Below are 26889 nucleotides of genomic sequence, written 5' to 3' on the forward strand. Positions count from 1 at the left end.
CTTGTAAGGCTGGTCTTTGTCTGGTATCTGGAAATGTGATGCTTGAATTGCTTCCTAAATCACAAAGGCGGTTTACTGTGGCTAGACTGTTTGTAGAAACAAATGTCATTTGTGCTGTCTTTGAGTCTGCAATCTTGATATAGGACAATAAAATTCTCATGGGCAGATTCTCTAACTGCAAATGTCACTACATGTTTATTGCTGAGGAAAGAGTGTGGTCTGTGAACCCTAATAGGAGAGAGAGAGCATAGGAAGTTGGTACACAGATTCATTCACATTTTGCCATTGTCTTTGTCCCTTATGATCCAGCAGCATAGCCATACTACACCACTATAGTAGACCTAGACATGAGTACAATGATATGCTGAGTCCCATAAATCCTTGCAATTCTCCAAATGTGTGGGTGGCATTAGGGAAGGCTGAAATTTTTATTATCATCAGTTAATTTATTCACTCACTCTTCTTCCAGATGAAGTACCAGGACCATCTGAATCTAAATCAACCATTTCCATATCCTAAAATTAAATGGGGAGAGTGGGAGAAAACGTTAAGTTACATTCAATGTCTTGCAAGTTTGATGGACATGTACAAGTAAAAACCAAAGGTAATCACATTAAACCTTTGCTCATTAGACTAGGCAGCAGAACAAAGGTTGGAGGGAGACTAACCCCAAACTTTGCCAAAAAGCTATGTACAAACTAGAAAATATATGGAAAAAGCAAAGAGTTGAATAAAGTTTCTTTTTACATCAGCATAGGAAATTAAGAAAGAGGTGCAGTGACTGGTATCTGCTAAACTTGTACCAATAAAAGGTATTAATATCTGAAAAGGAAAGAAAAAAAATAAAACAAAACAAAACTTATTCTATATGGATGTGTGGTACTGTAGATTTAGCACTGGACTGCTAATCACAAGGTCAGCAGTTCAAACTCATCAGTTGCTCTCAGAAACCCTATAAAGGGTTGCTAGAGTTGGAACATACTCCACAACACACAACAACAACACACAGAATACTAATCTAATATAGTCAATAGTCCTGGTGTGGCGCTGTGGGCTAATGTGTCAGACTGCAAAGTCATTTGAACTGCAAGGTCGGTGGTTTAAGCTCACCAGCTGCTCCTTGGAAACCCTATACAAGGTCGCTATGGGTCGGAACTGACTCAATGGCACTTAACAACAACAACAACAACATAGTCATAAATGGAGTCCTGCTGTGGTGCTGCAAGGTCAGTGGTTCAAGCTTATCAGCTGCTCCTCAGAAACCCTATACAGGGTCACTATGGGTCGGAATCGACTCAACGGCACTTAACAACAATAGTCATAAATCGTTGTTAGTGTTATGGAGTTGGTTCTAACTTATAGCAATCCTATATTGGGTGTATAAAGAGAGGCTGGTAGGGTTTGAACTGCTAAATTTGAAATTAGCAGTCCAGTGTGTATCCTACAGCATCAGATCAGGACTCCAATAACAATAAACTGTGCAGAAAATGAAAATCTATTCTTTAAGCCACTCACTTGTGGTATTTCTGTTACAGCAGTATACAGCTAGCTGTTAAGTGTCACTTAGTAGATTCTAACTCATAGAGACTTTGTATAGGGTTGCCGAGGAGTGGCTGGTGAGTCTGAACTGCAGTTCAAACTGACTTTAGGGTCCAGTGCTGATCTTACAGTGCCACACCAGAACTCATGATTAATCATTTGCTGGACTCCTGGTGTGCACTACAGGATCAGCATTGGACTTCAAACAAAAAGGTAGGTGGTTCAAACCCACCAGTTAATCCTTGGAAACCGTGCACAGGGTAGCTATGAGTCAGAATTGACTCGACGACACTTAACAATCATGAAGTATCTGTTATGCATTGGATTGAGTGCTGCCCAACCTCCCAAACTATGTGCCTATGGATGCAATCCCCTTTGAAAATTCTACCTTGTTTGCTAATGTTTATGAGGCAGTATCAATATAGGGTGTGCCCTGAATTTAATCACTTCTGAGTTATAAAAATATCAGATTAGACAGAGACAAGGATGGTCCCCCAGAGCCAATGGAGAGAAAGAGCCTTCCTCTATATCCAGTGACTTGAATTCAAACAGTTAACCTCCTGAACTGTGAGAAGACAACACTAGTGGAACAACAGTTAAGCACACAGAAGTTAACCTAAATATCAGTGGTTCAAACCCACAAGTTGTTCCTCAGGAGAAAAGATTTGGTGATCTGTACCCATAAAAATGTATAGCCTTGGAAACCCTATTGGGGCAGTTCTACTATGTCCTAAAGAGTCACTATGAGTCAGAAGTAACTCAAGGGTACACAACAACAACAACATATGGTGAAAGGGAAAAAAAAAATTTGTTCTTTAAAGCCACAGACTTGTGGCTTTTAGTAGTCACCAATGCTGTTAAACTGCAAAGCCGTTTAAACTGCAAGTTCGGTGGTTCAAGCTCACCAGCTCCTTGGAAACCCTATACAGGGTCGCTATGGGTCAGAATCGACTTGACGGCATTTAATATCAACAACAACAACAAGTCTACTAGCTAACTAAGATAGTCTCTGACTCTGAGGGCTAATTTTTTAATATAAAGAGGCAAGAGCCATCACTATTCACCTGGTGATGGCAATTCAAATTTTAAGAATAATGACTAGGAGAAAATAAAAGAAGCTCCTCGGAAACCCTGTACAGGGTCGCTATGAGTCGGAACCGACTTGACGGCACTTAACAACAACAACAACAACATGAGCTAATTGTACTGCTTTAAAAAAATAGAGATGCTAAGTTACATTTTACTTATGTTTCTATCCTAGCCTGAGTAATACTGCTGCTATAAGGAAAAATTCTTGCTATAACAAATCCTGAATCAAAGTACATTCATGTGATAATATAAGGAATAAATACGATTAATTCTTCTGGTTTCAAGGAAGATACTATAAGTGGTGTTTTTGTATTTTCCTTAATATTATTATGTAAATAACATTCAACTCTAAGAACACTTACAATGGTGTATAGTTACACACAATTTTATGAAACAGTAAAAAAGAAAACAGTACAATGTAGAGATTAACAATACAAGCAATGTAAACATGTAAAGAATCTAGCATATTTGAGTCACTAGGATTATTATGTTTCTACTGAAGTTTTCTGAATTATCACTTTCTATTACTGTTCCATCTTTGTACCTTGTTTTTCACTTCTCGATATTTTAGCCTCTAGTCAAAAATGACTGGGTGGGTGAGGAAATCTTGTCTCTAACTAAAAATTGCAGCAATATTACAATTTTGGTATATGCCATCTAAATACAAGTTCAAGAGTTTAACATAAAAAGATACAGGTGATCAGACAGATTTCAAAAATCTGTTTCACTGTTCATAACCAATTACAACAGTTCAACACAATATTCTATTTCAAATTAACAGAAAAACATTTCATTCATAATCATGCTGTGAGTTTTACCTCCTCTGCATCAGTACTATCTATTTCTTCTGCTTTAATTTTGTTGTAAGTATCCAGTATATCAGTACAGCTCTGATCCCTAAGAAACAAAGTAGATAAATCAAAATACATTTCAGTAATTAAGAAAAATCCACACAAGCTGGTACCTCTAGAAGGTTCCATTTCTTACCCAATAAAGCGCAGTAAGACATCAGTTACAATTTTGGCTGCTTTAACTATAGGACTGTCTGGCTCATTGAAAGTTCTGGCATTATGCTCAATGTAGCGTACTTCCCACATTAATGCTGATATTCTCCTACGTAAGAAAAAACACCCTCTGTTAGTATAGGCTGATACAATTAAAGGAACACATAACACAAAACAGTTAGGTATTTATCATGATATGTAAAAGGTGTTCCAATATATGTATTCACTGCTGTAAGCAAACAAACAAATAAAAAAACAGATGATAAAGTCACATTACTTGAAAAACAGACAAGAATTTAGAACCACTAGATTGCATATTAAAACTTGAATAACCTGATCCAGAACATTTTGGGTAAATAGTTATTTGACAAAAAAATAAAGTGTTTTGATGAAGTCAAGAAAATGTTAAATTTTCAGTGGAAGACAAAAGAACAGCAAGAAAAAAACAAACCAGATGATAGAAAAATAAAAGATTTTTAATGATATATACCATGTGGCTCTGTAGGATAAGTACTGGATTGCTAACTACAAGGTCAGTGGTTCAAACCCACAAGCTTCTCCTTGGAAACCCTATATAGGGTCATTATGAGTCAGAACCTACTCAACAGCATTTAATAATAACATTATTATATCTTTTATGATATGTTTTAATGAATAAAATAATACATGTTGTTATAAAAATGCATTCACTTCTCAATTATGATAGGCAAATTCATGGAATAACTGTGGTTATTGTGGACATTGTGAAGAAAGATGGACCAAAAGCTGTCCTCCAAAATTCTCTCATAGTCATTACACCCAACCAAAAAATAAAACCAAAATAAAGCAAAAAATAACATGACTCTTTTCCTATACACATTTTCAGAACTGGTAATTAAATCTAATTAACTGCTACATCTTTAACAGGGTTATTTAAACATGCTCCAAGTCTCTGTAGCACTTTAATCATGTTGAATCCATAAAAATGCTTAATTTGCCTTTAATTATCAAAAGTTAACTTTAGTTTTGTTTTACACAGTATTTATGATACTAATAATTTTCTCCCTGTCTTTCCTTCTCAACCTCATTTATATCCTGAAAGACAGAGAAAATCTATTGACTAAAGGAAAATTAGTGTTTCAAGCTTCTATAAGGTATTTTGGAGTGAATCTTACACTATACAAATACAAATTTCACAAAAGACATATACTAAGAAAACTACAAAAGACTACTCTACAAGAAACCAAAAGATATTTACAAAAATGGGAGAATATACTATACTCATGGATAGGAAAACCTAACACTATGAAAACATCAACACTACCCAAAGCAACCTATAGATGTGCATCGCAGCACTAGTCACAATAGCAAAAAGATAGAGACAGCCTAAATGCCCATCAGTGGAATGATGTTTAAACAAACTTTGGTATATACACACAATGGAATACTATAGTATTGCAACACTGAGTAACAAATCTGCGAAACACCTCATAATATGGATGAACCTAGAGGACATTGTGCTGAGTTGGAATCTGTCAATCACAAAAGGACAAATATTTTATGAAACCATTATTGTAAAAACTTAAGAAAAGGTTATGTTTCACACTAAAAGTAGCATTCTTTGATGGTTACTAGGGGTGGGAGGGAAGGGAGAGTAATTCATTGTCTAAAGGGTAGACACAGATTAGCTAGGGTGAAGGGGAGGGCAATATACAAGAAGAAGGAGGGACAAAGAGAAGGGATGAAAAGGTGGGTGTAATGGAAAAAGAAACCACAGGGTGGAAGCAGGATAACTGTTGGTGCACAGAGAGGATTGCAACCATTGAGATGAAACAAAGTGTTAAGAGTTACTGAATGTAAAATGGATAAAATTGTTTGTAAACCTTCACTTAAAATCCGTAATAAAAACTTGAAAACACAGATATCAGTGTATTATTTATCATGCAAAAACCACAAAGCTAAAATGGGGGTTGGGGAGGGAGCTACAAAGGCAAGAAGTGATTGGCTTACAAGATTTCAAGAGGGAACCTAGATCCAGAGGGTGAGGAGGAAGTATCCAATCTGTCTGGGCAGGGCTGTTGAAAGGGGATGGGGATAGGTCTCTTGTGGTACAATAGTCAATAATTGTTATCAGGACTGACTGTGAGGGTTGGAAATGTAAAGGTATACGTTTTGTAGCAAAAGGAGGGGAGTGATTGACTTTGCAGTCCAAGAGCAGAGGTCCCTGGGACCATCAAGGGAGAAGAGTGGAGTGCAGGACCCTACACAGAGAAACAGTGACTCCAGAGATGGAGAGGGGCAGTGTGCTGACGACCAGGGGAGCAGGCTTGCAGGGTATACCTTTGGTTGGTTGATGATGCATGCAGGGTATTGTAACCATGGCAATGAAACGATATACGATAGGATGAATGTAAAGCTTATGTTCTCCCATTAAACTATCTCCCATTATGTAAACTATCACATAACCCACAATAAAACATTTAAAACAAAGCTAAAACAAAACAAAAAACAACACACAAAGCTGTGAATTTTATAATAAGTGGTAAAATTAAACAGACCTGTAAAAGCGGTTTTCAAGTCTCCGTCTGATGGTGTTGAGGTCAGTTGGATAAGCAACTACGGTACAATACAAAGGGTAGGCACTGAGATCCACTGGAACAGCAAAAGGACTGGAAAAATCTACAAAATAAAAAAAAAAAGTAGTTACAAAGGAAATTAACATTTCATGTTTACAAGCAAACATTAATATATGAGTATAACCAAGAAAGGGGATATATTTCTAAAATGACAATGATTTGATAATTCAAATAGTAGAGCAATACTGTTTTAATGTTATTTTTTGGATTAAAGCATAAGTATGAATCATGTATGATACACTAGATGCAAATTCAGTAATACTGAAACAAACGCAAAGAAGTGTTGTGTTTAACTTCACAATACGTTTTGTCTTTTTCAAGTAAATACCAAACTTCTCAAGCGATGTATTTTAGGAAATACTACAATTATTATGAGTTATTGTGATTGTGTGCCTCTGAGTAGATTCCAACCCATAGTGACCCTAGAAAACAGAGTAGAACTTCCCAATAGGGTTTTCAAGGCTGTAACCTTTATAGGATTCCTGTTGTGGTGCTGTAGGATACGCACCGGACTGTGAACCACAAGGTTGGAGTTTCAAACCCTTCAGCTGCTCCTCAGAAACCCTGTCCTCAGTCACTGTTAGTCAAAATCAACTCGCTGGCACTTAACAACAACCACTACCACCTTTATAGAAGCAGACTGTCTACCAGATCTTTCTCCTGAATGAGGATTCCAACCACTGACCTTTCAGCTCATTGCCAAATGCTTAACCCACTATACCACCCTGGCATCCAAAGTAAGACTCAGGGAATAGCTAGTGAACCAAAATGACTTGAGAAAAAAAAGACACTTACATGCCTGCCTTCCATATTAATCCCCAGAGTGTTAAAAAGTTTATTATTCATTACTTTGAACAAGTATATAAATGTTAATATTTAAATGAGTAACTGTGCTTCTTGAGTTAAAAGTGAAGTGCACAGTAAAAAAATGCATTTTATTTTAGAGAACATAAATAATTTTGGTTTCCTAGTTCCCTTCAGTTCTAATATGAGGGGTTTCAAAAAGTTTGTGGAAAAATTCCATTGTCTTTTCAGTAAAAATTTCCATGACCTTTTTGAAGTTCCTCATATACTTTCATCACATTCTTCATACCCAGGGAAAGAAGGTGGTTGATGCCCTGAATAACTCGTTCACACTCCTCATCTCTGGAATGAGCTCCCCACTCTCCTTCTTGAGGTTTGTATAGCAAAGCAGTCAGTTCCTCTGGGGAAACAGGAACACCAGCACCAACTTCATCTGGAAAGGCAGCTAAATATATAATGAAAAATAAGAAATAATTAGTTTCTAATATCATGCTATTGTTATTTTCCTTTTAGAATAATTTTAATTTGTTTTGAAAAGCATATTTACTTCCTTCTGGAATTGGTTCCATGTCCCAGGGGCTCATCTTTTCTCTCTCATTATTGTCCCAGCTATGAAAAAATAACAACATGCAAATCAAATTTGTATGACACTTACTTTTATATACTAACAAAATGTATTTAACTTTTTTGGGTAGAATTTGATAAAGGACAATATACTGTTGTCTTTAAAATATAAGCCTGTTTAAATAAAGATAATAGTCTCAAACAAAGAAAACATGTTTTACCAATATGAAACTGAGAGGGCAGCAAACCTACTGTAATCATTTTACCTATTATTTTTTTCCTTCCTACAAAAGATATATTCAATATTAGGCCAAGGAAAAGATAAAAATATCATTTTAGAAAATATCTTTCAGGATGAGAGAATTAATTTATTACTTTCTGTGAAATAATCAATTTTATCCTAATAACTTAATAACTTAAATAACAACTTAAAATCCTTCAGAAGTTTTATTATTTCTTTTTTAAGTACAATATGAAGACTAAAAGTCAATCTTCATAAAATAAACATTTCTTCTATTATTCTTGAGAAGAAAACTTTATTCATTAGGAATCTTACAACTCTGGAGTTTCATGAAGAAATATTGTCAAGAGATAGTACCTCCTATAAACATAATTCAACACTTTTGCTAGAATTTATACCATTAAAGGCCTGTAATAATAACTTTAAACACAATTTCAGTATTCTCTATGGAAAAACAAATTGCAATCCTCTACTTTAACAGAAATTCTTAAGAGAAAACAAGAACATACAGAAAGTAGAAATAAGTATTCAGTTCCTGATTTGTTTTAGCAAGCATATCCTTACAGATACCCTTTGAGAGTAGGTAAATCAGATTAAAAGGAATTTCTGCTAAGCTTCACAGAAAGTCCACATACTACTACAATATTATATCAGGTATAAAAGACCATAACCATACTTACTGTACGCTGTAGCACTGGAAAGAACTATCAGGATACTCCAGTTGAAAAGGCTGCTGACTTTCTACAGTCCCGAACCACCATGCGTCATCTATTATACTGCGAAATCTATCACCTATAATGTTTTTAAAAGTTCTTAAAAGGATGCTCTTGAGAATATTAGATCTGCCCCCACTGTATATATTGCTATTGTTCACTGACAACACACACACAAAAACATTGAGTCTAGCATTATCAGAGGTTTCAGATAAGTTTTTCAGATGAGTGAATTTTAAAGTCTTTAAGCATTTGGATATTTTCACACAGTAGAAATCTTTCTGAAATAAATCACATATCTCGATGTCTTCTTAAATAAATGCTAACAGTTAAATAAATAACTTAACCTTTAGCAATTACTTGGGATCCTCATTACATACATTTCTTATTGTACTATATGCACATACGTTAATAGAGTTCTTTTTAGCTTTTTGCTTTTAAAAATCTCTCCACATTAGCTTTCTGCCTCTAAATGCCTAAGGTTTATAAAAACCAAACTATCGTTGTCAAAACTTTCCTCACACATTTGGAGAATTTTAGAAAATACTAATAAGAAATGTTTGCATACTGTTTACTATGTGCCAAAATCAATTTTATGTGTCCTACATATTAATTTATTTACTACTAAGGTTAATCTTATATGTGTGTACTGATGTGATCCACTTTTATAGAGGAGGAAAGCGAGGCACAGATTGGTTAACAACTTGTCCAAGATCAAACAGTGACAGAGCTAGGATTTTGTGTGAGATTGTAAGACTCCATACTTTCAAAATTGCACATTTGCTATGGGCTCAAATACATTTTCAAAACCCAAGCAAGTATATGTGAATATGCAAAAAAAAAAAAAAAATTCTTGTATCTTACGATGATATGTAAGCAAATATCTTTAATTTTTTTTTTCTTCCTCACATTAGTGTTATATTGGGAGGAGGGAAAGGAGAAAGAAAGAAAAAGAGGTTGGAGTTCATTTCAAACGGCTCTAAACCAAGGGATGTAGGGAGTGAAGGGAAGGTAGGAAAGGAGTGGAGAAAGGGACTAAAAGAGGGAAAGGAAGAATGAGAGGAAGGGAGGGAAAGGGGGAGGAGAGGGGAAAAAGGGAGGAAAACTGAGGAGAGGGAAAGAAGGAAATGATAAGAAGGTGGAGAGGGCGGAAGAAAATAAGCCACAATCTTAATGGTCTGTTTAAGTGCCTAAGTATAAAGTGCTCTATTTTGTTGTTAAGTGCCATGACAGAGTAGAGACTCATAGAGACCCTGCATAAGGTTTTCTGAGGCTGTAAATCTTTTTAGGAGCAGAAAGCCTCATCTTTCTCTTGCAGAGTGGCTGGTGGGCTCGAACTGGCAATATTGTGGTTCACAGTCCAGGGCTTATCATACAGAGCCACCACACTTTTGCTCTATTTTAGGCCAACTGATATTTGACAACTTTATTTCCATTCAGATTTATATTCTATTACAGTAGGTATCTGCAGAAAAATCTGCACGATGTGCATAAAATCACCTAAACAAAATTGAAAAGAAAACTAATTTAATTTTTCTAATTTAACAAACTGCTTTTTCCAGCTCCCTGCTAAATTAAACTAATTTCTTTTTGTTAAATGAGCATAAATGAATAGTCTACTTCAAACTTAGTAGTTGTTGTTGTTACATGCTGTTCTGATTTGTAGCAACACTGTATAGGATTTCTAAGAAGCTGCCAGTGGGTTTGAACCATAGACCTTGGGGTTAGCAGTTCCGTGCTTATTCTACAGCGCCACACGAGGATTCCAAACTTAAGAGTTAATAAGGGACAATTCAATACTTACCAATCTGCCAGTTCCGTTCTTTGGCTTCATTGTAAAACTGATGTAGCACAAGGAAGTCAATGACATCTGGCATGTCATGATACCTATACAGAATATAAAGAGCATGTAAGTCAATACAGAGTATATATGAAGGGACTTTAAAAAGTATGCAAAAATTCCATTATCTTTTAATTTCATTTTTCCATGATCTTTCTGAAGCCTCCTTGTATTACTAAATAGCTAAGGACATATGTTTAATGTAGAGTTGTTGTTGTTGTTGTTGTTATGTGCCTTGGAGTCGGTTCCGACTCATAGCGACCCTATGTAGAGTAGTCAGGCAAAATAGTGCAAAGCTCTCTAGAAATGCCGAATTTAGATCAAATCCTATCTACTATTATCTGTTTGAGAGTGCCCTGCCTATTGTGACATCACATTAAAAATCTAACAGTATCAATAAAGGTTCTTAAACTAAACATAGGGATTTTATATTAAGGTTTTAAAAGAAGGGTATGAAGTGATGTACTTTCATTTCCCTAGATTTCACATGCAACTTCAAGAAATGTGCCATTTACTTATTATTATTAGTGTTACTACTACAGAAATAAAAGCAACTACCATATTTCAAGTGTGTGGTGCTGTGGGTTAATGAGTCAAACTGCAAAGCTGTTTGAACTGCAAGGTCAGTGGTTCAAGCTCACCAGCTGCTCCTAGGAAAGCCTATACACAGGGTTGCTATGGGTTAGAATCGAGACTTGACAGCACTACAACAATAACAACAACTAGGTACTTTTGAAAGGTTTCTCTCAAATCCCACACAATAATCCTGAGGAAGTTATCAGCATCTCCATTCCATTTTACAAATTAAGTAAGTTTTTAAGTTGCCATTAAAGTGGAGAAACCAAGAATTAAAACCCCTGGTATTTATAATTCAAAAACCTGTAGTATTTCAGTGTTTACTCTCCCACAGAGCCCATATTCATTTTTTTTTTTTTTTAAGTTTTTACTGTGAATTATGTGATAGTCTACATGGGAGAACACCAGCTTTACATTCATCCTATCATATTTCGTTTCATTGCAATGATTATAATCGCTTCCAAGAATCATCAAACAACCAAAGGGTACACCCTGCAAGTCTGCCCTCACCCCCGGACTGCCAGCACACAGCCCCTCTACCTCCCTGAGTCCAGAGTCCCCAGCCGCTCCATCTCTTCATGTCATCATCTCTGTCTCCATCTCTAGTGTCAATGCTTCTCTGGACAGGGTCCCATACTCCGCTCATCTCCCTTGATGGTTCCAGGGACCTCTACTCCTGGACTGCAAAGTCAACAACTCCCCTCCTTTTGTTACAGAATATCTACCTTTACATTTCTGACCCTCACAGTCAGTCCTGAAGGCAATTATTCACTATTGTACCATAAGAGTCCTATCCCCATCTCCTTTCATCAGCCTTGTCCCAACAGATTGGAAACCACTCAGTGGAGATTCTACCTTCCCCCGCCCCCTCTGGATCTAGGCTCCCTATTGAAAGCTTGTAAGCCAGTCAGTTCTTGCCTTTGTAGCTCCCCCTATTTTGGATAGCCAATGTCTAAGTTGCCTATATCTGTCAACTCTGTGTACCAAAGGGGTGGGAATGATCCTTGCTGTAAAGATTCGTTCCCTCCATAAGTATAGGTCAAGTTCATCAAATTGTATCGGATTACCTATACTTATGTATAGGTTCCATCCATAACTATAGGTCAAGTTCATCAAATTGTATCGGATTACTTTTTCCCTCTTCTTTCTTCTAGTCAAGTTCTGATCATCCAGCCATTGAAGTCAGGTCGAGTGGGTACTATCTGCAAGTATGGGTGTTCTTTTGCATCTCCCCTCACTTCATATCAGCTGGATGCTTCACTATCCACTCTAGTTCTCTATGGCCATGTCACTGTCTCTGGGCCAGGAGTCCCCGGGCCTTGCCATACTGCTGGCCAAGCAGGTCTCAACCTGGGTTCACGGTAGTCTATTGAACGAGGTAGGACCCAGCTCACAACTTCATTGCTATTTTCCCCCACTTCCCCTTATCGGTGACCAATGTGGTCACCAGCCAGACCACATGCCTGCTCATGTATTCCCCTTGAATCTTAGTCTTGGAAGGGGGTTTGCTCTGAGGGGACCTGACCACTTGTCTTCACAGCTCCCGGGCTAACAACCCACTTGTTCTTGTAGTAGTCAATCAGACTGCCATTGTTTTTTTTTGAATTTTCCTGTTGATCTTTCTTTCAAGAAGTATCTTCTGTTCTTCTAGCTGCTCCTGGCTGGTCTACTTGTCCTTTCAAGTGGAAATTTCCCACCTCAGAAGATTCTGGATGGGGTTCAGGATTCCACCTATAGTTTTATGCAATGCAGAGGCTCTGCAGGAAGCCTCTTTCACTGGGCAAGTTCTAGCCCCCTTTAAGGTATTCCAATCAGTTATAGGTTAAAGACAGACTTACAAGCTTTCTATTGTGATGTTTCTGGCTATTCCTTTCTCTCCCCCTCAAGTGTCTATTTTACAATGGCAGGCAAGGGAAACCAAGATTCAAAAGACAGCCAAGCATCTTAACATTATTTCCCCTTTTACTCATTCAAACCATGCCTCAAGCCCTGTATCCCAGAGCCTTGTTGTTCCAAGGTTGTGCATACAACATTATTTACATCTGTCCCACTTAGTCCATGCAAACCTAACTGTTCTCCCATCCACCTTATTCTTTCATTTCCCTCCCCCTTCTTATATATTGTTCCCCCAGCCCCCAAGCTATCCTCTGTGTATTCCCTATCCTGTGCTCCATCTTTCCCTCCCTTCCCTCACCTCATCCCATACAGCCCGGTGATCAGCAAATATATATATATAATTTTCCCCTTTTAAGGTGAGTTCTTTTTCTTAATATTTTACAATAATGGTCCTATGCAGTATTTCTCCTTTTGTGACTCATTTCACTCAGTATAATGTCGTCAAGGTTCATCTACGTTATGCAATGGCTTGCAGCTTCCTTGTTATTCTTCAAGACAGCATAATATTCCATTGTGTGTATGTACCACAGTTTGTTTATCCATTCTTCGACTGATGGGCACTTAGGCTATCTCCATTTTTGCTATTGTAAATAGTGCTGCTATGAACATTGGTGTGCATATATCTACTCATGTTATGGTTCATATTTCTTGTGGGTAAATACCAAGTAGAGGAATTGCTGGATCCTAAGGTATTTCTATTTCTAACCTTCTGAGGATGTGCCATATTGCTTTCCAGAGTGGTTGGACCATTTTTCAATCCCACCAACAATGTAGGAGGGTCCCAGTCTGTCTGCATCCTTGCCAGCATTTATTGCCCTCTACTTTTTTGATCTTTGCTATTATTGCTGGTGTGAGATGATATCTCATTGTAGTTTTGATTTGCATCTCTCTAATGGCTAGTTATCATGAACATTTCTTCATATGTTTGTTGGCTGCTCGGATATCCTCCTTGGTGAAGTGTCTGTTCATGTCCTGTGCCCATTTTTTAATTGGGTTGTCTTTTTCTTGTAGAGGTGTTATAGTTTCCTATATATTTTAGAAATGAGTCCCTTGTCTGATGTGTCACTGCAAAAGATTTTTTCCCATTCTGTGGGCTCCCTTTTCACTCTTGTGTGAAGGTCTTTCGATGCATATAAGTTTTTAATTTTTGGTATGTCCCAATCATCTATTTTGTCAACTTTCATTTGTGTGGTTTTCAAAATGTTTGGGAGTCTGTGTAAGCCCTGAATTAGAGCCCTCACATTCTTCCCTATTTTTTCATCGATGGCTTTTATAATTCTGGACTTCACATTTAGGTCTATAATCCATGCTGAGTTGTTTTTGTATAGGGAGTGAGATAAAGGTCTTGTTTCAGTCTTTTGCATATCGCTTTCCAATTCTGCCAACACCATCGGTAGGGCCCATATTCTCAAGAATAAACAGTGGATATTAAAACACACACAGCTACCATACACATATAGTCAGAGAAAACTACTCACTTAATAGAAAAAGATTCCCCAGTCATTTTGCCTGAAATGGGGTCCAGAAATGCAAGTTTCAAGCAGCATAGTGTAGGTGGTCCAACCTCATATTTGATTCCTACAATCTTAACAAACTCTTGCTCCTATTAATGAGAATTCCAATATATTATTATTTTCAACATAAACTGTCTAATACATAATATTGTATTATTATTTAAACAATATAAAAATTATCTTATTGTTAACCAAGTGCTAGTGACTACACTATGAGGTAATGGTAGTATGACATGGCTCCTGACCATTATAAGAGGTTGTAATTTACTTAAAGAATTTTACAGTGTAGTGGGTTAAGTGTTGAACTGTTAACCAAAAGGAAAGTGGTTCGAATCCACCAGCCCATCCAGCAGTCAATTCTCAGCAGAATGATGAGGCAGTTTACTTCCATAAAGATTTATAGTCTCAGAAACCCTCTGAAATACAGTTCTACTCTGTCCTACAGAGTCGCTATGAGTCAGAATCCACATGAAAGCAATTGAGTTTAATTGGTTTTGGTAGTTTACTTAATGCAGTGCTCTAAACCAAGAAGTAGCAAAATCCCCTGAGAAACCTATTTTTACATTCATGTTCCTAAACCCTACTCCTATAGAATACAATTCAGTATGTCTCATGTAATGCTGTCATATATACTTTGAGGAAACTCAATGGGGGATCATGATGCTTCATCTAGTTAAGAATTGTTTCACTAGCAGAAATATGTATGTGAAAGCACAGGTATAAGTGCATATGTTTGAGGAGTGGACTTACATTTTTAAAATGCCTATATTATCTTCCAATATCCTTGTACATTATTTATTAATTACATTATTTAGCCTCAGATATACAGTGATTTACTTAAAGCTACACACTAACATATAGCAGAGCTGGGATCCAAATTCAGGTCTTACTCCAAAGCCCAGGCTCTTGCACCACATACATGCTGGCTCCCACAATTTCCTAAAACCACAGGAATTAAAACTAAGAAAGCATGCTTTATTTATTTCCCTGATTATAAAAAAGTATTCAGCTTCCATCTTATTCAGAATAAATGGTTGTCATGACTTTCACTTTAAAATATTAGAGCAACTTTCTAAGTATCTAAATTAAATTTTTATTTCAATAGATATAATTATTCTCTCTTGTAGCATCTTTCCTGTAACCATCATTACACAGCAACCATCCATTTACCTGAACACCATCAAAACATTGTCCTTTAGATGTTTATTTTTCAAGTCAGAAAACAAAACAAATAAACCTAAATGGAAATGATTACATATGTACACATATAGGAATGAATGTGTATTTGGCAACAGCTAGAAAGTCTACTCCCCTCAAAAAAAAAAAAAAAAAAAAAAAAAAAAAAAAAAAAAAAAACTAGAACCACAAGATGTATGTGTAGTTTACTTAATACCAAGTAGCTGCATAGCTATAATACCAAAAGATATTCCATAAAGAACCAAAAGTTTGAGCTCTTTGGTATTTATAGCATTTAATGTAACCCAAAATCTGTCAGAACATTGAGGGTGTTTATAGTCACACATCCAGTCAGTTCTAGAAACTTCGTAATGTACAAAGTTGCTAATAGGGAAAATATCTACACCAGGGAATTTTCCTGCTTTGTTCTAATGACAAAAAAGTATAGACTGGAGGAAGGAGGTCTGGTAGCATAGTGGTTATGAGTTGGGCTGCTAACCTCAAGGTCAGCAGTTTGAAACTATCAGCCGTTCCACAGAAGAAAGATGAGGCTTTCTGCTCCCATAAAGGCTTAGAGCTTCGGAAACCCTAGAAAGGGTCACTGTGAGTTGGAACCAACTCCACACCACCACTATCACCACCACCAGCATAGACTAGAGGAACTAGAGGAATTAAGGAGCAATGATGGACTGCTAACCACAAGGTTGTTGGTTCAAACCCATCAGCTGCTACCTTGAAACCCTATATGGGTTGCTATGAGTTGGAACTTTAACAACCCTTAACAACAATAGAGGAACTGAAGTTAGAAGGAAGTTAAGTTAAACACTCAGTCAATATGTGTTGTTAAGTGCTGTTGAGTAAGTTCTGATTCATAGCGACCCTGCATAGGGTTTCTAAGGAGTGGCTGGTAGGTTTGAACTGCCAACAGTCCAGTGTTTATCTTATAGCACCACAATAGAAGGCATATAAATTCAAGAAAAATTTAAAATGTTTCCACAACACTCAGCTGTTTGAGAATAGTTTACACCACCTTACCTTAGACACACATTCAGGGGGTGAAGTATACATGGAACTGAAAAAAATCCTATAGTTAAGTAACTTAATTCCAAAGCAACTTCAATGGCAGAGTTTATGAAACTGACAGACTTACCCTGAGGTCCATTTTGTTCCATGGTTGCTTTTGTAAATTAACACTGTATATTTTTGATTTCCTTACAGCCCGCACATAAGCTTCATGTCCTTGCCTAAAATAGATAAGCTAAAACAAAAAACCTAAGGCATTAAACAAAGGCATCTTCTTTAAAAATTAATACAGTAAAATATATATCCGTATAAAAATGCTCTTCTGTTTGAAAGACATAATTTTGAAAAAATCTGTACAATAAAGGTGCTTTTCACTATCAAATGATGTTCACACAGCACTCATGTCTATGTAGCCGTACACTAAGTACCACATAATATAAACAACTGCACAGACAGGTCCTTTCCCCAGCAACTAAGTCTACTGAAGAAAAAGAAACTAATGACAAATATACACAAAATTTCAAATGATAACTGACAATTCTAAATAACAATATTTTAATACAAAACTATATATTATACACACAAATGTGAATAAGTTAGTAAGTACTGCTAGTAGGGTTTCAGGTAATATATGCATGTGCTTATCCCAGAAAATAAAACATGTTTAAACACATCTCTGCAGTCAGTGGATAGTTTTCTCTCAGTAATACACTTGTCTTAGTCTAATTAGAATTCCTTGGGGTTAAAAAAAAAGGTCCAATCAAATCAGTGGTTTCCAAGGGGATCTGCTAGTCCAGTTAAATTCAAGACAGAGAGGTCAGCTCAGAAGATTATGGCAACTTTTACTTGGGATTCCAAAGGGGTACACTTGATAGATTTTCTCAAAAGATATAGGAAAATCACAGGAGCTTATTATAAAAAACTAGATTGGTGAGAAAAAGACGAGGAAAGTTATGTGGAGTTTTTTTTTTTTCCCTCATCACAACAATACATTTATTTGCTCATTCTTCAAGGGTAGCAAGGGCTGCTCTATGAAAATTTGGGTGGAAAACTTTACCCTATCCACCTTACAGCATAGGCCTTGTTCTTTCAGACTTTTTGCTCCTAAAACAAAGAATATTGATGACTTCTGGAAAGAAGTAGGACTAGACACACTATATAACAAAAATTGTGTTTGTTACGTGCCATCGAGTTGGTTCTGACTCACAGCAACCCTGCAATGGGTTTCCAAGGAGCTGCTGGTGAGCTTGAAACAAAGATAAGAGAGATAAAACAAATGAGGCACAAACGAAAATTCTGGAACTCAGAACATCAGAAGAAAGGTTAGAGAAGTGGATGGAGTGCTTGCTTAGAGAAGAGGCTGAGCAGGGACAGCGACAGAGAGAGACTGACTGAAGAGGTGGCTCCACCATCTTGTGAGCAGCTTTGGCAGGGGAGGGAGGCTTGGAAGAGCAGATTCCCAGGGCGATGGGAAAGGTGCAATTTCTTTTTTCTCCATGCTCCCCTGGTGGCCAACTCCTACCCTCATGCACTAACAACACAAACCCTGCTCTCTGGGAGAATGGAGCCACAGGGTTGTGAGTCATGCCAGCATGAGGTGGGGGCCAGCTGTGCCACTTTGGTGTGCCAATTTGGTGCCTGATTACAGGTAGGCTTGGCTCCGGACCTACAAAACCCACAGAACCACCAGACCAGTATTTAACCAGCCACCCTGCCCCCAGCTTCTCTGTATCCCATCAAGGGCCCCCATAAACTGCTTTTGGATTTAGTGCCCTGAACATAGATAACACTGAGACCAACAGGAGTTCCATCTAGGGCCAGGGACTCTGATATCACATCCCTTCTACAACCACCTTTTGAGCTTCTTGCATTGTAGAAGCCCCACAGAGATTTCTTCCTTCTGGGTTCAACAATTATACCGTTTGTTTTTTTGCAAATATGACAACCTCATAATGTCTGGGAGACAACAGACAATTTTAGCTCACACAAAGAAACAAGAGAGAATAGCTCAAACAAATGATCAAGATACAGAGCCAGAAGACGTTTCTGAGGAAGAAAAGTAATAGAACTAACTGAAAAAGAACTCAAAAGAATGATAATTAGGTACTTTCAAAGGATCAATAGAAAGATCAAGGAAAGCAAGGAGAGGGCAACAAAAACTTTAGAAAATTTCAGGAAAACACTACAAGAACAGCCAGACAAAATAAATGTGAATTTTGAAATGATATAAAACCTGTAATTAGAAGTCCAAAAGATTAATACTAAGATCTCAGAAATGAGCAATACATTGAAAAGGCAAAAGAGTAGATGCAAAGCAATGCTAGCTCGAATTAGTGAGCTTGAAGAAAAATCTCTCAATACTAGTATGATTGAAGAAAATCACAAAAAAGAATGAAAACACAAGAAAGCCTAAAAGTTATATGGAACACCATAGAGGAGAGCAAATTATGAGTGATCTGAATTCCAGAACAGGCAGAGACAAGTACAGACAAAATTATCAAAGAGTTGTTGGAAGAACACTTCCCTAACATCATGAAAGAAAAGAAAATAAGCAAACAAAAAGCTGAACAAATCTCTGACAGGATAGATTGAAAACCTCCAAGACATATCATACTTTCCAAAATCAAAGACAAGGAAAGAATCCTGAGAGCAGCTCAGGAAAAACAAAAAATTACCTACAAAGCAGAACCAGTAAGATTAAGCTTGGATTTCTCAGCAGAAACCATGCAAGCAAGAAGGCAATGGGATGGCCTATACAAAATTGTGAAAGAAAAAGATTGCCAACCAAGAATCATATACTCAAGCAAATCTGTTCCTCATATACAACAGCGAAATTATGACATTTTCTGATAAACAGAAATTAAAGGAATTTGTAATGACTAGATCAACTTTGCTCTGGTAGCATAGTGGTCATGAATCGGGCTATGAACCGCAAGGTCAGCAGTTCGAAACTTCCAGCTGTTCCGCAGGAGAAAGATGAGGCTTTCTGCTCCCGTAAAGATTTACAGCCTCAGAAACCCTGTATAGGGTCGCTATGAGTCAGTTTCGACTCCACGGCACATAACCACCAACCACCACCAGACCAAATTTGCAAAAAATGCTAAAGGGTATTCTTTGGACTGAGAACTAACAACAGCAGAAAACAACCTGAAACTAACATTCATGACATTGTAGTTAAGTGTGGTCAAGTCAGTTCTGACTCCTAACACCCCTGTATAGGGTTTTTTGAGGAGCAGCTGGTGAGTTTGAACCACTGACCTTGTGACCTAGTGCATTATCCTGCAGTGTCACACCAGGACTCTAATCCATATACAGAAGTATTTAAAGTAAAGCAAACCTACAGGACTGAATATACTGAAGTCAACTACAAAGCAAAAAGAGGGAATAATGTAGATTCAAAAATTCCAAATGGCAAGGAAGTCAAGTATATTTCAAGATAAAACAGACTGTCTTAAGCAGGAAAACAATAAATTGCAAGGCAACTTCAAAGAAAAATACACCTGCACATCAAAATTAAAAAAAGAGGAGAATCAGAAAGACTTAGTAAACATCAACACAACAGAAATGAAAATGACAAGAAAACCCAGACAAAATGAACTCAGCATAGACAATTATGTGGAACAAAGAATCCAGCAGCACCACAAAAAAGTACACAGAAAAATGGACAACAATCAATTCATTGTTGTTGTTAAAGTGCTATTAAGCTGGTTCTGAACCATAGCGACCCTATATAGGGTGTCTGAGGAGCAGCTGGTGGGTTTGAACCACCACTTTGAGGTTCAAGTCAACCTTGTGATCTATTGCTTATCCTATAGAGCTACACCAGGACTCCAATCAATTCATACCTATTAATATTTACACAGAATGTAAATGGATTAAATGCATCAGTCAAGAGATACAAAGAACAGAATGGATAAGAAAATCTTGTTTTCTTATCCAAGATCCTTCAATATGCTGTATACAACAGACATATCAAAAAGATGGAGACAGTCTAAAAGCCCATCAATAGAATAATGTTAAACAAACTTTGGTAGATACACATAATGGAATACTACAAAATGCTGAAGAATAATGATGAATCTGTGAAACAACCTCACAACATGGGTGAACCTGAAGAACATTTAAACAGAGTGAAATTAGTCCATCACATAAGGACAAATACTGTATGAAACTAATGTTGTAAAAAGTTTTTTTTAAAAACATTTTCTTGAAAAAAGAAGCAATATATGATGATTACAGGAGAAAGGGGGATGGAGATTTATTCATGGGCTAGAGGGTAGACACAAGTTAACATGGGTGGCAGGGCAGGTAACACACAAGAAGGAGTTTAGCAGAGAAAAGATTAAAGTAGCTGGAGACACAGGGAGGAATGAAATAAAGTGAAATAAAGTAAATGGCACATAACAACAACAACAACAAAGTAAATGCTGTTAATTGTTGGTATATGGAAGGGATTGTAACCATGTAGTGAAGTAAAGTGTATGGTTTGATGAATGTAAAACTGATGATCTGGTCTGAAAACCTTCACTCAATTCAAAATAAAAAGTTGAAGAAAAAAAAATGGAGTGCTGGTAGTATAGTGGATTGCAAGCTGGACTACTAACCACAAGGCCAATAGTTCAAATCTACCAGTCACTCCATGGGAGAAAGATGAAGCATTTTGCTCCTATAAAGATTTATAGCCTCAGAAACCCTATACAGGGTTGCTAAGAGTCAGAACAGACTTGGTGGCATACAACTACCACCACCACTGTATATCAAAAAGAGACTGTCACATCTTGGCGTACACGAAGGCCAAATGGAATAACATAGTCCACATATACAATGTTCTACATAAAGAAAATTTTAATTGAATTGGGGTCTTAGAAGCTTCTGAGTGGCAATCTAAAGTACAACTACTGTTCTCTCTCCATCTGGAGGAAAGAAGAGGGACTAAAAATGAAGATACATAGAAACAATTTGTCTAATGGACTAAAGGACCACTCGAACATCAGTTTCCATGAGTTTGAGACCACAAGAAATAGATGGTATGTGGCTACCACATCCAACTGTCCTGAAAGGGATCCCATTACAAGGCCCTGGAAGGAGTGGGAGAAAATGTGAAATAAAACTCAAAATCACACACAAAAAACCACCAAGATTACTGGTCTGATAAAGACTGATGGAATCCCAATGACTATATAGCCCCTGGTCACCCTGCAGGTCTGGAACTGAACTCACTACCATGACTCAAATTTTAGTCAAACAACAGGCAGGTCTATAAGGGGAACAATGACAACAGGGGAGGTACTGCATACCTTAGAATAATCAACCAATTGATGTCAAAAGGGCAGCATTTACCTAAGGCAAAGTTCAGAAGTGTTAGGAATGGAGGAATAATGGAAATGGGAAACACAGGGAAGACGTGGGATAAATTATATTACATTGTTGGGGGGGATTGCAGTCAATAGCAAGAAAAAAAAAGTGTATGAACTGTTGAATGGAAAACTGACTTGCTCTATAAACTTTGACCCAAGTCACAATAAAAAGATTAAAAATAAAAAATGGAAGAGGGTGACTTGAGACACACCCTACACCAATCATTTCTCAGTAATACAGCAAAAAAGAGCCATTCCCAAATGGATCATAATCACAAAATTGTTTAAAAAAAAAAAAAAAAGGTATTTTTCAGGGGCACAATTTGAGGTCAAGGATGCCAACCAAGACTGACTGTCATTTTGACATGGTGAAAACTGAAAAGTGCAGAATTCTTCAATGAAGAGTTGTGATTGTTACGTGCCGTCAAGTTAGTTCTGATTCACAGCAACCCTGCATAGGATTTCCAAGGAGCAGCTGGTGAGTTTGAACCGCCTACCTTATGTATCCAATAACCTTGCAGCGCCACACCAGAGTTAGACAGATGAAAACACTGTCTTCAGAAGTGCATAAGACCTAGATGAAGGATATGTTGAGAAACAGTACCTTCACATTTTGATACTTTTGTTTAATAAAGGTTTCTATGAGTTTGTAGCAATACTTCTGACTCACCCTTTTGTGTGTGTGTGTGTTTGCCTGTGTTTCCATAATCACACACAGGTTACTAAATGGAATTAGTTATAAGACTTAAATGAAAAGTTTTGTTATAAACATTCATATCAGAATTGGTATGGTATGGAAAGAAAACAAATTAAAATGTTTGGTGAAAACCTTTCAGCTCTTTTAATATAGCATCTAGCAAAGATGTAATCTTGAGGACTAAGGTGAGCCAGACCCAAGCAATGGTACTTTCAATAACCTCATATGCATGTGAAAATTGGACAGGGAATAAAGAAGATTGCAGAAGAATTGATGTTTTTGAGTTATGGTGTTGGAGGAAAATATTGAATGTACCATGGGCTGCCTAAAGAACAAACAGATCTGTATTGGAAGAGGTATAGTCAGAGTGCTCCTTGGAGGCCAGGATGGCCAGACTTTGTCTCTCATACTTCAGACATATTGTTAGGAGGTACCAGTCCCTGGAAAGGATATCATGTTTGGCAAGGTGTAGGATCAGAGAAAATGAGGAAGACCCCCAGCGAGACTGACCCAGGACTGAGCAGTGTTTCGTTCTGTTGTGCATTGGGTCGCTGAGCCGGTATCAACTTGATGGCACCTAACAACAACAATAACTACCATATTCTGAATTTATTAACAGAAGAAAAGTTCTGTCAATAATTTTAAAGTGTGGGTACAGATTAATAATAGAATAAAGTAATACCAAAAAATAGCAAACTAGGTTTAAAAAATACACTGATATCTGCTACCAATCAATATTATCTAAGTAATGATTTCTAATAGCTCAACTTACAAATGGAAAAATATTTAAAATTTAGTACATAAGCATAATTGTAAAAAATAGGGACAAATTTAAGAGTTCTAATACAGGGAACACACAAACTTCCAAGCATTGCGAAAACTACACAAACAAAAGAAGACAAAATAGATGATTGGGACATACTAAAATTTAGAAACTTACGTGCATCAAAAGATTTCACCAAAAGAGTGAAAAGTATGGAAAAATATCTTTTACAATGACATATCACACAAGGGACTGATTTCTAAAATCTATAGGAAACTACAATACTTCTACAAGAAAAAGACAAATAACGCAATTAATAAATGGGCACAGGACATGAATAGACACTTCACCAAGGAAGACATTCAGACAGCCAACAAACATATGAAGAAATGTTCACAATCATTAGCCATTTTTGTTTTTAAGTGTGGTTGAGTTGGTTCCGACCCATAGCAACTCTATATTGGGTTTCCAAGGAGCAGCTGGTGAGCCTGAACCACCGACTTTGTACTTCAAATGACTTTGTAGTCTGGCACATTAACCCACAGCACCACACCATTAGCCATTAGAGAAATGAAATCAAAACAATAATGAGATATCATCTCACACTAGCAATAACTGTGAAGTTCAAAAAAAGCAGAGGACAATAAATGCTGGCGAGGATGTGGAGAGACTGGGACGCTCCTGCATTGCTGGTGGGAATTCAAAATGGTCCATCCACTCTGGAAAACAGTATGGTGTTTCCTCAAAAAGTTGGAAGTAGAAATACAGTATGACCCAGCAATTCCTATACTTGGTATATATCCACAAGAAATAATGAGCCACAACACAAATAGACACATGCACACCAATGTTCATAGCAGTACTATTCACAATAGCAAAAAGATGGAGACAGCCTAAGTGCCCATTAATGGAAGAATGGATAAACAAATGTTGGTACACACACAATGGAATATTATGCTATCTTGAAGAATAAAAAGGAAGCTGATGACTCTAGACTCAAGGGAAAAGAAAGGCTGTGTGCTGGGGGCCAGGAGGTACGCTTAAAGAATGTGCCCTTTAGCTGTTTAACTGATTATATAATATTCCTGAGTGTTTTTGTGTACATTCTACCCCCGCCCCCCCCCAAAAAAAACAAAAAACCCCAGAGTGAATAGAAGCAAATTCTGTTGAATGGTGATGCACGGAGGAGGTTGTAATCATTACAAGGAAATAATGTGTGTAAAACTGATGTTCTCCCATGTAAACTATCACTCAATTCACAATAAAAACTTAAAAAAAACCCAAGCAAACATAATTGTAGAGGTAAAAAAGGCAATATTTAACATGTCATTCAGAAATTTTTTATCATATATTTTCTTCCTGTACTCAACAAATACTGATTGAACATTTTGTGTGTGGCACTGGGTGTAGTCATAAAAATAATGCTTTTTCCTTTATGTACATAGACATATGAGGGGCCTTCAAAAAGTTTGTGGAAAAATTTGATGAAAAGATAATGGATTTTTTCACAACCTTTTAGAAGCTTCACCGTATTCTGCAAGGCAGAATATGTTATTTTAAGAGAGAAATAATTTAGGTGGTAAAGTTCATGAGGAAGGAGGTGGAAGACAAGTGGAAGTTAGGGATCACATTAAGGAGAAGTTGGCATTTGAGTTATACTTTAAGAATGAGCATTTTGAGAGTCGAAATATCCACGGTAGGGATATTCCAGAAAAAATATTATTTAGATCAAGGACCTAATATTTAGATGGAATAACAACTTATGCAGTCATTAAGAGATCAGTCTTTTTAAAAAGTACACAAGTATTTCTGTCTTTATGAGTTCTATAAAAAATTCTGTAACTGACATATTTCACTGTCTGATTCAAATGTACACCTTCCCCATTACCTGAACAACTGTTGTCACCTATTACCTATCAGTCCTCAAAGATATACGATATAATAAGTTTAACACAATAGAGGGAAAGAGATTCCACCAAAGTACGAACTGAGAAAAATGGTCTTAACAGTGTGGAAACGAGTATCATCAGATCTTACGATTACACAGATCATTATTCCTCCTATGATCCCATAAGAAGAAATTGTGATTTTGGATTATGCTGAAACCACATTCTTTAAGTTTTTTTTTTTTTTTTTTTTTTTACTACAGCCGTCATCAGAACATATTCTATTACTACAATCACACAAACAAGCATTGTCTCAAAAGTCCATTATCCATGATGGGGCTACAAAAAGTTTGTGGGAAATTCTATTATCTTTCAACTCCATTTTCCCACGAACTATTAGACATTCTCTTGTATCCTTTTTTTACTATAAGGCTTAAGATTAGAATCTGAAATTGAACTCAAAATAACACTCTATTCTAGGTGGCAATTATGATAAAATAAAGATACTTATTTATATTCATGACCTGATAGCCAATCAATTTACCACAATGTAGCTTTGGGCACTTACTAACTATATTAGAAATCTACAGAGTACCACCAAGAACAATTGTATTGTTTTTAAGCACCTGTCAGTCCTTTAAAGAAGTCTCTGCATGGTATAACTGATTAATGTAAGACTCGCTGCTAGCCTGAAAGTTGGTAGTTCAAGTCCAAGTAGAAATGTTAATGAAAGACCTGGTGATGTGCTTCCAAAAGATTATCGCCACTGAAAATCCTATGGAGCACAGTTCTATTCTGACCCACACTTAATGGCAACTGATTTTCTTTATTTATATTGAAGATAATATGCTATATTATACAAAGGATTCAAAATACACAGTAATTGTCCATAAGAATTATACAATTAGGCAAACCAGTTAAGAGAACGGTATATAAAACTTTAATAAAATTAAGAATATAAATAATCTAAAATTATTAAAGTGCTGTTGAGACTACAAGAAAAAGAGGTTGTAGCAGGTAATAATTACCTCATCTCCCATCTGTGGGACAAATGGGGAACGTCTTGGTATGGTATCCAAGATCCACTGAGGGGCAAACCATTCTTCATTGAGTTCACCTACCACAGAAACCAGTCTTCCTTTCTAAAATATAGTTCACAAATATGTAAACCACAAATACATGAACAGGTAGAGAAAGTTAGAAACATCAGTTACAATAAAACCTAAAAAATATATTTTAAGCATTCCCTATAGCAATTCTACATAAACTTTTTACCTTTAAAACAAATTAATGCGTAGCTTAATTTTGCCGAACAGACACTATATACTATCAAAAAACCATAAATTTTATTATTCAAGTCCCCAAAATATGTGAAGTTAAATACAAGTCACAAAGAAATATTTTGCCATTAAAACTGTGGCTATCAATCAAGAAGATAATTTTATCTGCTAAAGCAACAGGCTACAGGATATGTAGCTTATAAAAATTCAAATCAATATTCAAAGAAATATTAAGTCTTTACATCACATAAACAAAATTAAAGTGTGGAAAAGAAACTCACTTGAATGAAATAAAAATATATAAAGAATTGG

The 26889-nt window shown here is 36.6% G+C and overlaps 1 protein-coding gene across 1 annotated transcript in view; it reads right to left on the reverse strand.

Annotated features, from left to right (window-relative positions):
* Positions 1–26889, reverse strand: part of BRWD3 (bromodomain and WD repeat domain containing 3) — a 240297-nt gene that overhangs the window by 14073 nt on the left and 199335 nt on the right. Inside the window, exons 24-34 of the mRNA XM_006872503.1 lie at positions 26326–26439; positions 16722–16829; positions 14360–14484; positions 10374–10456; positions 8537–8648; positions 7599–7660; positions 7341–7496; positions 6170–6290; positions 3616–3741; positions 3447–3525; positions 459–515 (exon numbers count right to left, since the gene is read on the reverse strand). Of these exons, the coding sequence (XP_006872565.1) occupies positions 459–515; positions 3447–3525; positions 3616–3741; positions 6170–6290; positions 7341–7496; positions 7599–7660; positions 8537–8648; positions 10374–10456; positions 14360–14484; positions 16722–16829; positions 26326–26439 (1143 nt within the window). The remainder of the gene's footprint in view (positions 1–458; positions 516–3446; positions 3526–3615; positions 3742–6169; positions 6291–7340; positions 7497–7598; positions 7661–8536; positions 8649–10373; positions 10457–14359; positions 14485–16721; positions 16830–26325; positions 26440–26889) is intronic.

This window comes from Chrysochloris asiatica, unplaced genomic scaffold (assembly GCF_000296735.1).
Source record: "Chrysochloris asiatica unplaced genomic scaffold, ChrAsi1.0 scaffold00201, whole genome shotgun sequence".
Lineage (NCBI taxonomy): Eukaryota > Metazoa > Chordata > Mammalia > Afrosoricida > Chrysochloridae > Chrysochloris > Chrysochloris asiatica.